This window comes from Aquarana catesbeiana, linkage group LG04 (genome assembly GCF_042186555.1).
Source record: "Aquarana catesbeiana isolate 2022-GZ linkage group LG04, ASM4218655v1, whole genome shotgun sequence".
Lineage (NCBI taxonomy): Eukaryota > Metazoa > Chordata > Amphibia > Anura > Ranidae > Aquarana > Aquarana catesbeiana.
The window spans coordinates 129701977-129716446 of record NC_133327.1 but is presented as its reverse complement, the minus strand read 5'-3'; the positions used below and the strand labels follow the sequence as shown (position 1 = coordinate 129716446).

The 14470-nt window shown below is 40.9% G+C and overlaps 1 protein-coding gene across 2 annotated transcripts in view; it reads right to left on the bottom strand.

Moving 5' to 3' along the window:
- Positions 1 to 14470, bottom strand: part of AQP12B (aquaporin 12B) — an 81908-nt gene that overhangs the window by 3426 nt on the left and 64012 nt on the right. The window contains exon 2 of one of the 2 annotated variants that reach the window (XM_073625622.1): positions 8860 to 8976. In XM_073625622.1, the coding sequence (XP_073481723.1) occupies positions 8860 to 8976 (117 nt within the window). Of the gene's footprint in view, positions 1 to 8857; positions 8977 to 14470 lie in introns of those variants that run through there. The other variant, XR_012243763.1, reaches the window with a different exon arrangement.

Sequence of the window (14470 nt, the reverse complement as noted above, 5' to 3'; positions counted from 1 at the left end):
ACTTGGCTAGATTCGGCTAGCTCCGCTCACAGTCACGCTCAGTCCCTGTGTTATGTCCATCATGGGGTCGGGACTGGGCATGACTGTGAGCGGAGCTAGCCAAACCTAGCCGAATACACTCGGCTTTGTATGTATGTTGGCGGCGCTCGCTCCTCCGCTCACAGTCAGCGGGGGATTGGCGGGGATCGGCGTATAACACGCACCCACAATTTTCCCCTGATTTTAAGAGGAAATAAGTGCATGTTATACGCCGATAAATACGGTATATATATATTTATTAAAATAAAAGGTTATTTTTATAAAGTTGTTATGTTCAGAATTAATAAAGGGGCCATTGTTGGCCATTTAATCCAGAAGGTGTTATGTGTTTAATTTAGTAATTTAAGGTTAAGTAGAAGGGGACTAAGAGTGGTTGGTAGAGCATCAAGCACATCAGCCTTACACCAGTCATGTTTGTTTTTGGGGAAGTCAGGGCAGTCAGACTCCTACAACAAAGTGAAAATTGTTTCAAGGTATTAGTAACATGGTGAGTTTTTTCTGATTAATAAACGTAAGAACAGGCTGCTGGTGGCATCTGTTCTTAGGTAGGACATTTAAAGTAATTGTAAAGGTTCTTTTTTTTAAAATAACAAACATGTCATACTTACTGTATCTCACAAAAGTGAGTACACCTCTCACATTTTTTTAAAACATTTTATTATATCTTTTCATGTGACAACACTGAAGAAATGACACTTTGCTACAATGTAAAGTAGTGAGTGTACAACTCCCCTCAAAATAACTCAACACACAGACATTAATGTCGAAACCGCTGGCAGAAAATGTGAGTACACCTCTAAGTGAATATGTCCAAATTGGGCCCAAAGTGTCAATATTTTCTGTGGCTACCATTATTTTCCAGCACTGCCTTAACCCTCTAATTCCTCCATGACGACATCACGAATCTGGTGGATGTTAGAGACCTTGCGCTCCTCCACCCTCCATTTGAGGATGCCCCACAGATGCTCAATAGAGTTTAGGTCTGGAGACATGCTTGGCCAGTCCATCACCTTCAACTTCAGCTTCTTTAGCAAGGCAGTGGTCGTCTTGGAGGTGTGTTTGGGGTCATTATCATGTTGGAATACTGCCCTGCTGCCCAGTCTCCGAAGGGAGGGGATCATGCTTTGCTTCAGTATGTCACAGTACATATTGGCATTCATGGTTCCCTCAATGAACTGTAGCTCCCCAGTCCCGGCAGCACTCATACAGCCCCAGACCAAGACACTCCCACCACCATGCTTGACTGTAGGCAAGACACACTTGTCTATGAACTCATCTGGTTGCCGCCACACACGCTTGACACCATCTGAACCAAATACGTTTATCTTGGTCTCATCAGACCAAAGGACATGGTTCCAGTAATCCATGTCCTTAGTCTGCTTGTATTTAGCAAACTTACAGGCTTTCTTGTGCATCATCTTTAGAAGAGGCTTCCTTCTAAGACATCAGCCATGCAGACCAATTTGATGCAGTGTGCGGCATATGGTCTGAGCACTGACAGGCTGACCCCCACCCCTTCAACCTCTGCAGCAATGCTGGCAGCACTCATAGGTCTATTTACCAAACTGCACTGAGGTGGCACTGATAAGCTGCACTGATGAGCACTGATGAGGCTGCACTTATTGACACTGATGAGGCTGCACTGAGGCGGCACTAATGAGACTGCACTTATGGCCACTAATGAGGCTGCACTTATGGTCACTGAGGCGGCACTGATGAGGCTGAACTTATGGGCACTGATAAACTGCACTGATGGGCACTGATGAGGAGGCACTGGTGGGCATATATGAGACCGCACTGATGGGCACAGGCTGCACTGGTGAGCACAGATGAGACCACACTAATGGGCACAGATAGGCGGCACTGATGAGCACAGATGAGACCACACTAATGGGCACAGATAGGCGGCACTGATGAGCACAGATGAGACAGCACTAATAAGCTGCACTGGTGGGCACTGATGGACACAGATATGTGGCACTTATGGGCACAGATAGGCTGCACTGATGGGCACTGATAAGCTGCACTGATGGGGCACTGATGAGGCTGCATTAAGGTGGCACCGATGAGGCTACACTGATAAGGCAGCACTGATGGGCAGTGAGGAAGCACTGATGAGGCTGCACTTATAGACACTGATAAGTTGCATTGTGGCAGCACTGATGAGGCTGCACTTATGGGCACTGATGAGGCTGCACTGATAAGCAGTCTCCAAGAGACTGTCAGAGACTGCGGACATGCTCCAAGAGACTGTCAGAGACTGCAAACATTCTCCAAGAGACTGTCAGAGACTACAGACATGCTCCAAGAGACTGTCAGAGACTACATACATGCTCCAAGAGACTGTCAGAGACTGCGGACATACTCCAGGAGACTGTCAGAGACTGCGGATATGCACCAAGAGACTTCAGAGACTGTGGATATGCTCCAAGAGACTGTCAGAGACTGTGGACATGCTCCAAGAGACTGTCAGAGACTGCGAACGTGATACAAGAGACATGATACAAGGGCGGTCAGAGACTGCAGATATGCTCCAAGAGACTGTCAGAGACTGCAGATATGCTCCAAGAGACTGTCAGAGACTGCAGATATGCTTCAAGAGACTGTCAGTGACTGCAGATATGCTTTAAGAGACTGTCAGAGACTGCAGATATGCTCCGAGAGACTGTCAGAGACTATGAACATGCTACAGGTGTTGTTGGAGACTGGGGGTATGCATCAGCAGTCAATCATAGACTGGAGACATGGTACATGACAGATTACAGATAAGTGTCTGCAGGGGATCAATGGGCCACACAAAAAGTGGCAATGGGCTACACGTGGCCCCAGGCACTAAGCACTGCATTGTAAGTTTGGAGGTAAGGGCACATGCTTTTTCCAAAACCCCAAGAGCTAGCACTCTTCTCCAGCTCTGGCAACACTGTCAGGATGTTGGCTATGATACATAAAATACAATATATTGCTGAAGATTGGGGACATGCATGGGCCAGTCTTCACACAGCAACATGTCTACCACCTGGCAAACCTGAAGACTGGTACAACATAACCTGAAACCCCTCAGCACTCTCCTAAAATGTAAAATGCTATTAAAGTCCAGCTGAACTTGAAAATGATCCCTTGCAGTGATGATGTGCCAGGAGTGCAAAGCTTACCTGCATTGTAACTTTTGTCCAATCTTCTACTATCCAATGTCGTTCAGGCAGACTGGTGTGCCTCCTCCCCCCTCCTCCTCTGTGTACAGGAGAACATCACAGCACAGGAGGAGGAGGGGAGGGTTCCTGCACTGTCTCTGTGTAAGAGGCAGAGAAGAGAGATGCGGCTGCCATGTAAATGTAGCTAGCGACGTGCGGGAACTATGGCAACCCGCACACGCCACGGCTATTCCAGGACTCAGCCTTGATTCGCCAGGATTCCGGGAGAGGGTCCAATTTGCGGGAAAATCCCGGCAAATCAGGAATGATTGGGAGGTATGGGTGCATTAAGTACTGTCTACAGCAGGGGTAGGCAACCTCGGCCCTCCAGCTGTGGTGAAACTACAAGTCCCATGAGACATTGCAAGCCCCTGACAAATCACAGGCATGACTCCTAGAGGCAGAGGCATGATGGGATTTGTGGTTTCACCACAGCTGGAGTGCCGAGGAGATGTGAATGGGAGAATAGAATAGTTCCCCTGAGAGGGTCCTGTGTTCATGGCATGCTGTTAAGGCAAGGTCACTACCCCTGGATCTGAGAAGGAATGGGTTAAAAAGCACACACGTTCCCCATAACACAACAGGTTCAATGACTGAAATAACAATCTTATACAGATTGAGTAAGAAGTTTGACTCCCGCTATTATTATTATTCAGAAGCAAAGGTGAGTAATTTGGCCAGTTAGTAACAACTAGCATGCATGGAGCCGATAATGGACCATGCAGGTCTAGATTTACTTTGTAGGCCTTCTGCTGTGAGGCAAAGGGACTTTTCATTGTATAGCTATCATGCTACAAATTTTTTTTACCTATTATCAGTAGAAGTACAGTCTTCTCAAATGAGATAAATACCTATTTATCATTTCTCACAACATTCTAAACTAGGTGAGGACTAGTAAAACAAGGACATGTTTTTGTGTAAATTTGCTGATTCTAGCAGAGAGGAGTTGCTTTGGGCAACAAAAGTACCTGCAACCTCCAGTAAATGAAAACTGTCTCTGGGACCTTGATTTTACCAGATTCCAATGTCAAAATTCTATTGCAGATAATAAATGAAAATATATCTGACAAGACTCTTTGCCATAGGCCTTTTTGTGCACTACATTTATAATTTATCTCCAGTGCAGTGGTCTAAATACCTATCGTACTTGACACCCGGGGCAGATTATATTTTAACACTCTCATGTGTCTATAGGGCCATATAGCTATATGGCCTGATCTATATGTCAAAATTTCTTTCAATAGAAATAATGAAATTAAATATATAAGGATAATGATCAGAAAAATTGGAAACTGTGAAGATTTTCTTTGTGTGAATGTTTTATATATAATTACGTTGGTTACAAAAAAATTAAATTAAAGGTGGTAATAGCAGGGTACACCAGGGTGAAAAAAAAGAGGGAAATATCTGCATGCTAACTAAAGTAGAACTGGAAATTAGCACATAATGCTCCATAATGAAAAATGAAGAATATACACGCTATAAAAATAAAACAAAAGTGCATTTTGGGAAAGGATAACAGCACCGTGTTTTGATGTTTTGGCATGGCTTTGGCATGTTTACAGGGGTATAAAATTATAGTAATATGATCCTCAAAACAGAAATGACCTCACAATACATTGGCAAAAATGGCAGTCCTGACACTACATGGACCCTAAATGGGCAATAGTATACAATACACAGGCATCAATCAGTCAACTGTGCTAAAAAAAGCAGACAGCATATAGACAATCATTATGATAAGCGTGCAAAAAACAGACAATTTTGACAATATGCAGGTAACAAATGGCTAACCAAGCCAATATACAGGCAAAAATAGGCAATTGTGATTATAAGCAGACAACAAGCCAGCAATCTGTGAAGGAATAGACTACGAAAGGAAGTGTGTTATAACTACCTAAGATGTCCCCTTCTTCTCATCTTCAGAATGTAGAACCCTCTAGTACTAGAATAGGTGTAGGAAAATTTACTTGACGCATAGTAGTTGCATGAGTCTGTTAATTGGGTCAGGGCTCAGATACAGGTCAAGCTGGAAGGTTCTGTAAACCAGGCCTCTATCGCCTCCCCCTGGTTCTGAAAGTTTCATGGAAACTTCTAGAAGCTGGAGACAGGGATCTGAATATTTGTGGGAATCTGGCCAATCCCCAGGCAGGAGGCCTGGCAGGGTGGCTGAACCAGCCCTTAAATATTAAGGAGCCTGGCCAGCAGGGGAGTCAAGGGGAAGATGGATGGTTGAGGTGCTGCTGTGTAGCCTGGGAGGGGGCCCCAGGGAAGGGGGGTTCTTCCTCCAGGCTGGAGGTGGGAAGAAGGAGGAAAGCTGACAGAGGGAGTTCCACTGCTTGCCCTGCCCTGGGGATTACTTTGCTAAAGACTCTTGCTATTCTGGAGGGAATACAGTCAAGTATCTGTTGTTGCAATAGGGTTGATTTACTAAAGGCAAATAGACTGTGCACTTTGCAAAGTGCAGTTGCACTCTGCAAGAACAGTCACTCCATAGCTTTTTAAATAAAAAGAAGCTCTGCTGACTTCCACCATCCAATCATTTGCAAGCAAAAAAACTGTTTTTTAATTTTTCTTGCATGTGATGGGGTATTCTTTGCAAGGTGAAGCTTTACCTCATTTACTAAGCCCTGAAGCAACTGCCCTTGCAAAGTGCAACTGCACTTTGCCAAGTGCACAGACTAGTTTCCTTTACTAAATCAACGCCAATTTGTCAGGGAAGGAAATTCTCCTAATTTTTTGTTCTTCAAATCCAGTTGGGCATCCCATAACCCCTTTTACCCTATCCAAATTGAAATCCCTAATCAATCTAAAAAAAACAAGTCCATGGACTGTTTCTTGTGTCTGGATGCAAGTTGGAAAATGCGTGTTGCCTGGCTGTGCAGACTATAGGGCGACCCAAAACTCAGCGGCTCCTTAGAGGGTAGAGCTACAATAACATGGGGAAATGTGGTCTGTAGTCCACAGAGAGAACTGGGAAGGGCTGATAACACTGCTGGAGATAACACTGCAGAGAGCACAGGAACGTACAGGCTCTTGGATTTTGGATGGGATCAACAAGTATGTACACGTTCAATTGTATATTTAACAGACTAAGAGGAAACAAATAAAAATAATTAATTGTTTCAGTTTAGTGCAAAGTATTTAGGTGATACCCTTTTATTGGGTAAGATAGAAGCTTTCAGACCCTCCCCCAGAAGGGAAATCTCCCCAATGGGACACAAATGACAAAATAAACTCTATAGGGAAATAACCCTCCCTTACTCTATCTAAAATGAAAAATAAGTTGTGCCTTTAGTTCTACTTTAAGTGATTGTGACCTTTTAATGGGAAGCCAGTACAGACAAAAGTTTAAAGCCGAACTCCAAAAAATGAAAAAGTCCTTCCTTGCGTTGGGGCTGTAGCTGCACTTCATTGGTTAAGCGCTTGTTTAGTCTGGGGGACAGGAAAAGTACAACCCCGATTGAAAAAAGTTGAGAAGCTGTATAAAATATGTAAAAATAGAATGTAATGATTTACAAATCACATAAAGCCATATTTTATTCACAATAGAAAATATAAAAAATATCAAATAATTAAACTGAGAAAATGTAAAAAAAAAAAAATAAGGTAATTTTGAAATTGATGGCAGCAACATGTCTCAAAAAAGTTGGGACAGAGCAACAAAAAGCTGGCAAAGCACAACCCCAATTCCAAAAAAGGTTGGTGCAGGGCCATGTTTACCACAGTAGCATCCCCTCTTTTTTAACAACACTCTGTAAATGTCTGGGAACTGAGACCAGTTGCTAGAGTTTTGGGAGAGGAATATTGTCCCATTCTTGCCTGAGCATATGCTGCTCTAAAACCTGGATATATCTTTCAGCATAGATGGTGCCTTTCCAGACTTGCAAGCTGCCCAGTCCATATGCACTAATGCACCCCCATGTAGGCAAGGTGTTAATCCGTTTTTCTTTCTGTGTTCCTGTTTTTTCCTGTCTGTGCTCATGCCTTCAGGTTAGATGAACCAGCCAGGTGCAAATTGTTACAATGTAGATGTGTGGTGGATCTGATGAATTGATTAGCTATATTTTCCCTTCAAATTGGATTGATGTTAAATTCCTGTATCCATTAGTAACTGTAGACATGTCACTGGGAGTGAGTTGACAGGTATTGTTGGGTTGATGGATGCCAGCGCAGGCTGTGCAGCACCAGTTCCTGAATGCTGTGGAGTGTCTGAAGGACACTGCGATCACAGAGCATCACAGCATCACAGAGCGCGCCGCCTGTGCCCCTCAGTGGACACGATCATGGGAGACTGTCATATGGCCTCACCCCAGAACTAGCCAGCCACGCTATAGCCGTTGTTCAGCTATTGCGCAGTTGGCAAGTGGTTAAACATTTGCTATGTTTTCTATTGTGAATAAAATTTGGGTTCACGAGTTTTGGAAATCATTACATTCTGTTTTTATGTAGATTTTATAGCGTCCTAACCTTTTTGGAATTGGGGTTGTACTTTTACTTACCTGTTTTTAGTTGATCCTCCGCTCCCCTGGCAAGGCAGGGCTTTGAGGTCTGCATCGATATGGGGGAGAAGAGGCTTCGGTCACATGCATATGCCCTTTTATAAGGACATCTGTGGGCTTGCTAAATCTGAATATTAGCAGAGAAAGGCAATCAATTAGGTTTCTATGGCACCATCTGGTATGTATCTAACATTCACTTACCTGAAACCTTCATTGATATTTGTTGGCTTTAATGCAAGCAAAAACATGTTAAAACACCAGACCATTTATTTCATCAAAAATCTTTCCATAGGATTATACAGTATTTACATTTTACATACACTATATTACCAAAAGTATTAGGACACCTACCTTTACACGCACATGACCTTTAATGGCACCCCAGTCTTAGTCCATAGGGTTTAATATATATTATTAATATATCTATGGGAATGTTTGACCATTCTTCCAGAAGCGCATTTGTGAGGTCAGGCACTGATGTTGGATAAGAAGGCCTGGCCTGCAGTCTCTGCTCTTAATTCATCCCAAAGGTTTTCTATTGGGTTGAAGTTAGGACTCTGTGCAAGTCAGGCAAATTCCTCCACCCAAAACTAGCTCATTCTTGTCTTTATGGACCTTCCCTTGTGCACTGGTCCAAATCATTTGGTAGAGGGGGGATTATGGTGTGGGGTTGTTTTTCAGGGGTTGGGCTTGGCCCCTTAGTTCCAGTGAAGGAAATGCTTAAGGCATCAGCATATCAAGACATTTTGGACAATTTCATGCTACCAACTTTGTGGGAACGGTTTGGGGGTGGCCCCTTCCTGTTCCAACATGACTGCGCACCAGTGCGGTAATATAGTGTATATTATCCATGTGACTTACCTGTAAAAAGCCTTCATTATTGAAATCCGAAAGCCCCAAGACTGGGCTAGGAAACTGACTAGTAAGATCACATTGCAAGTAAATAAAATGAATTTATGAAAGAGGAGACTAAGCATCTAAAATAATAGATTTTTTAAGTTGGTGACAGGGTTTCTTTAATCAAATTAATTATATCATGGCTTGAATTACAGTCATTTATCAATGAACATTTCATATAGTTTGATCAAATGAATTCAGTAATAATAGTTAATTTTATCATTACTCACCAATGAATGAACCACCCAAGTAGACTGCAGAGTTCTCCTGAATGCTCTTGCCAGGGCAGTGAAATGTCAGGGCATAAGCCAAGACTGGGTTGAAGTAAGCCGCTGTGTATGAGGTACCTGAGGACAGGAACAACTAGGTGAACATTGCTAAATAGAAGAATCAACACTGGTTTAGATAACATGTAGTGAGCCAAAGGTGCAATTACTTACCTTGTTAGTTAATAGCTCATTCATACACATAAATAAGCATTAACCTTGGTTCTGGTGTTATGAATAATGGTGCTTACGTGATTTATGCTTAACATAGAAGTTAACCCCTCTCCATCTAACTGTTCATGAGGAAATCAAGGAAAAAAAAAATGTAGGAGCCAATTAAGTAGCCAAAGAGACAACCTTGAGCTTATTTGAGCAGGATGTATAGACTTCAATGCTTTGTTTTAGAAATACATGTACAAACCATCAATTTGATGTAAATTCTGCAAATGTGTGTTATTGTTTTGAAAAGCCTTGCTTTTATATATAGTTTTTATTTGTATATGTATGGGGGGCTGCCATATTCACTCATTTCACATACAGGCTCTCATTCCTAAAAAATAATTCAATAAGAGGACCTCTGCGCTATTAAAAGTGATGGGATGGGGGATTGCAGCAAAATCTAATGGTCATCACAAATCGACCAATAAATGTAGTGAATAAGCAAACTTAATGTGATTTCACGCAAAACCATAAACAATAGATGAGTGGAGTGCCCACTAAGTGGTCATAAATGAACACACCAATGGGATAAAAATGTGAATAAACCAATGTGATAAATATCTAAATTGTGAATCATACAAAGAAGAAAGTGAGTAAAAACAATCACAGAAAAAATATATGACTCAGGGTGGTGATACAAAATACTGAGGAGATCTTTAAATCGTGTAAAAAATGTGTAAAAAAATATATATATGGAGTAAAATGTGATACAGTCCAAAAAATTAGTAAGGATTGATGTAAAGAACAGTTCATGGATCTTCACAGTAGATGAAACAGGATCTGGAGTGTAAACAGTGGTATGGTGACATCTGTTCAATGTGCTCACAGAGCCCTTACCTTAAAAAGCATGAGTAAATGCCTTATTCTCAATGGTAGTTAGTTCCAGTCTCAGACCATCGGATCCATCCGGAAGGTGGATGACGAATGTGGGGCCAGATCAGGCTCGTATCGAGGTTCGGATGTGCATAAAAAATAATAAAGAAGGGGGCCTCCAATCGTGTATTAACGTAATAAACCAAGTTTAATAAAAATAGATAAAAAACTGCTATTACAGGGCAGTTTAAAAATCACAACAAGCATAAAACGGCGTTACGCCGCCACCTATTGTATCACTTCCGGTCCGCAACAAAAACAACCGGGTCAACAGGTGCCAACTTCCGGTTACGTCTAGTGCGTCAATCCTACGCGTTACGTCACGCCCCTCGTGACTTCCTCAGGGAATCCGATTGGATGAGCAATCAGTTCATTTATACTAGTTACACAGGAAGTGATACCAAAGCCATTTTGGTGAAGACCAAAGACTAAAATATGTGTTCTTACATGGCGGTCAAGTGAAAATGTACATGGCGCTTAATACATAGATTAAATATGGGAAAACATTTTTAAATTATATATAAAACTAGGATGATGGCTCAGTACTTACAATATATTAGGGTTTGTTCAGATAAACATCATCACAATTAATACCGCATCAAGGGAGAAGTGGATGATGCAGTAAAAGGACTGTCTCACTGCTGTCATCTTGTGGCAATTTAGGGGGAATACATCCAATAGATGGCACTAGTGGTCGACTCATTGCTGGCATCTTGTGGCAGTTTAGAGGAAATACATCCAATAGCTGACAATAATAGTCAATGGATAAAAATATAATAAATGACAAAAATGACTAAATATGATCGGGGAAAATTAGAAACCAATGAAACATTACTAATTCAGGAAAAAAGAGGGAGGTTTATAAAAAAAACTTAAATAAAAAAAAAAATAATGTGCACCGGAAGTTCAATAAAAGTTTCACAATAAAAAATGAGAATTTAATAATCACTTATAAAACAATTTAAATTGAAGTCTATATTTAATCCATTAGGTACAAGTGTTTTCATTTTGTAAATCCATTGGGATTCTTTTTGGCTGATACTCCTGACTTTATGGTCACCACTCCAAGACTTATGGTATCTGTCTATACCCTAAAAGGTCATTTCAGCCGGGTCACTATTATGGACTATACCATATACTTTTTATCTATAACATGTCTAATGTATGTGAATCACACTTGCAATAAAAATAGTGGCGCTTCCTAAAAAAGATTACACATTTACAGTGACTAATTACTAGTGAACACCTATTAAAGTGTACATAAATCATACAAAAATATTGTACATATTATAAAAGTGGTGAACACCAATTGATCAAAAATCTAATAACAAGTTGTAACACAGTGCCGACACAGCAAAAAATACAAAAAAATATAGAATAAAAATAATATTGAAATTATTTTGTGTACTTTAGCATATATAAGCAAGGATGTGACCCAATGACAGGGAAAAAAAGTTAATTGAACATTCGTGCCAAAGTCCTCCAAATAAATGTGCGGTATCTTCTTTCCAAAACTTCCACCACACCCGGGTGTTGGGTGAGCCCACTCCCAATGAAAAACACACTCACCAGCTCCAATTGCCCCCACTTGCGCGTAAGGCTGCAAAGCTTAATGATTCCAAATCACCGGAATTAAACCAACAATTCATCCATCCGAGTGTAAGTGCAAAATTCGTTCCATATGTGAATGAGAAAAAATGCTCCAATAGTGTGATACGTACAACCAGTTTAATAGCACACACTTAAAACAAATCTCCAATGGTTAAACTCACACTTTAAATTTAAAAAACTTGCACAGCAAACTTCCACAGCACACTGTGTAAACAATGCACAGCACAACAACTTGTAAAACCTCCTGAGGGTTTGCGGTCACGGCAGACCCGAGATATGCAGGCGTCTAATTTGATTCTCTCACCCGCTCCTCGCTCGCCCAGCCGCTTCGACAGGTCTCTTTCCTTGGTAGGCTACACCGCGACGCTCGTCTCTCTACACGTCACTCTTTTTCGATGTCCACCACTACATGGCCACGCCCCGACATGTTTCGTCACACCTGTGACTTATTCATGGGATAGGCCGCCCGGAATGTCCGTCATTATTTATATACCCTCCCATCAACAAATGACAGGAGATCGCTCAGTACGCTTGCGCCCTAAGTGAACGCCGCGCCTGCACACTAATCGTGTCCCCGTGAGCGCAAACCCCCATTGCTCGGGACCGCTGCTCGATAGATGCATGAAGTAAAGGACTGTACTGCTTAGTTATCAATTTTACACTTACTGATATGCACTTCCCAAGTATCAGTTATATTCAAATCAAAAGTTACTAACAGCACAATACATTACTTCACTAATTCTTAGTTTATATACTGGACCCTAAATGTTAAAAAATACTCCGTGCTGGTTGCTTCAGCAATATTACTCAAGAGTAATCAAATATCACCCAGCAACCACCACTCACAAATGATCATACAAAATATTATAAAAAATATGATCATAAAAAATATTAAAAGCACTTATTTAAAATTACCAAATTATGCATGTTTATTAAAATCAATATTTACGTGTAGCTGGAATATAGTGATCCTAAATAATCTGGACTATTTAATTCATGAGTGGGTGGTTACTTATTAGTGTCTTCTTTAGACACTCGATTTTTTTTTTTTAGGAAGCGCCACTATTTTTATTGCACGTGTGATTCACATACATTAGACACGTTATAGATAAAAAGTATATGGTATAGATATTTTTTTACAATGTGGCAGTTGTAGTTAGACACTTGCATCAATATTTTTTATTAAATAAGTTGGTGTTGACTCCGAGGCGCAGTGGTGGGAAACAAGGTATAGGTGGGTATTTTTACTTTGTAGACCAATTGTGAGCACACTATTATGGACTGCAGCGAATTGCCTCGATATATTGTGCTTTGGGAATGCTTTCATAATGTTCTGGACATGTTCTTTAATTCTAACTTTCGATGCCCTTTTTGTTCTCCCTACATATTGTAATTTACAAGAAGATTGCAGGACATACACCACACCTTCTGTGTGACAGCTGATAAAGTCTTTAATTGGGTATGTGTATCCTGTACTTGTTGCCAGAAATTCATTCTTTTTTCCTTGAAATTTTTTAGAATGTTGACACGCGAAACAATATTTACACGGAAAGAAACCTTTTCCATTAAAAAAAGAAAAATGTTTTTTGAGGGAGGATCAACTACATTTTTCACAATCAGATCCCGTAGTGTGGTGGCGCGTTTGTATATAATCACAGGTTTATCTGGTAAAATGCTTTGCAAGTGTTTATCACCTTTCAAAATATGCCAGTGTTTCTTGAATATTTTTTCTGTCTTTATGCTAGACATTAAAATCAAGAACGAGGGCTGGTGCATCCGCTACTGGTTGTATTTTCTTATCGCCATGGATCATTTGACATCTATCCATAGTTTGTACCGATTGAATTTGTTTATTAACGAATTCTGGGGTGTACCCTTTTGCAATAAATCTTTCACCAATTAGATCAGCCTGAGTTTTGAACTCAGAGTCCCTGGTGCAGTTACGTCTGATTCTGACTAACTGACCTTTTGGAATGTTGAACAACCAGGGCTTATGGTGACAACTGGTAATAGGTAAGTAACTGTTTCTCGCAACCTCTTTAAAATGTGTTTTAGTGATTATTTTGTCGTTTTCAATACTAATTTCTTTTTCTTTTCTTTCTTTTTATTGATAGCAATATAAAAAGTTACATACTTTACGTGACAATTAAGTTTAAAGTGCGATTATCAAAAACAGTAAAACAAAATTCACAGGCAATAGTAAATCTCAATACCTCGCGTACCTGCTGTGCACTGTGATGATTACAAACATTAATAAATATGTAAGTGATAATATCTTACAGTGTGCTATTTTTTCCCCCCCTTTTTTCTTTTCCCTTGCTCTCCCTACTCTTCCCACCCACCCTTTATCTTCTACCCGCCTTACCACCCCCCTCCCTTCCCTTATAATCAGCGCAAAAGTTAGGTTCAATAACACTAGGACTCGTGGCATGCTATAATTGTCTAAGCCCCAGTGGAGCCTGTTCCTACACTCTGGCTTATCTGGTTTGGGCTGTTATTCTCCCCCGCATTCGTGAAAGGTTCAAAGATAATTGATTCAGAATAAATAACGAGTATTCAGCTCCTGGAGCCAGGGCTTCCATATACCAAGGAATTTACTGTAGTTCCCTTTTTTAGTGTATACTGTCCTTTCTGTCCAAACCAGGGAGTCCATTTTTTTTAAGCCATTCCCCTATAGTTGGAGGGTTTATTGAGAGCCAGGATTGTGCTATCAGCTTTCTCGCTTGGTATAGACAGCTTACTATGGCAGTGGTTGTGTTGGTGTTACCCATATTAGCTCCCACTAACCCCAACACACATACTTTAGCGACTAATTCCAAGTTTACCTTGAATCTACAATTTATTGTCCTGACCACTTCCGTCCAATATCTTG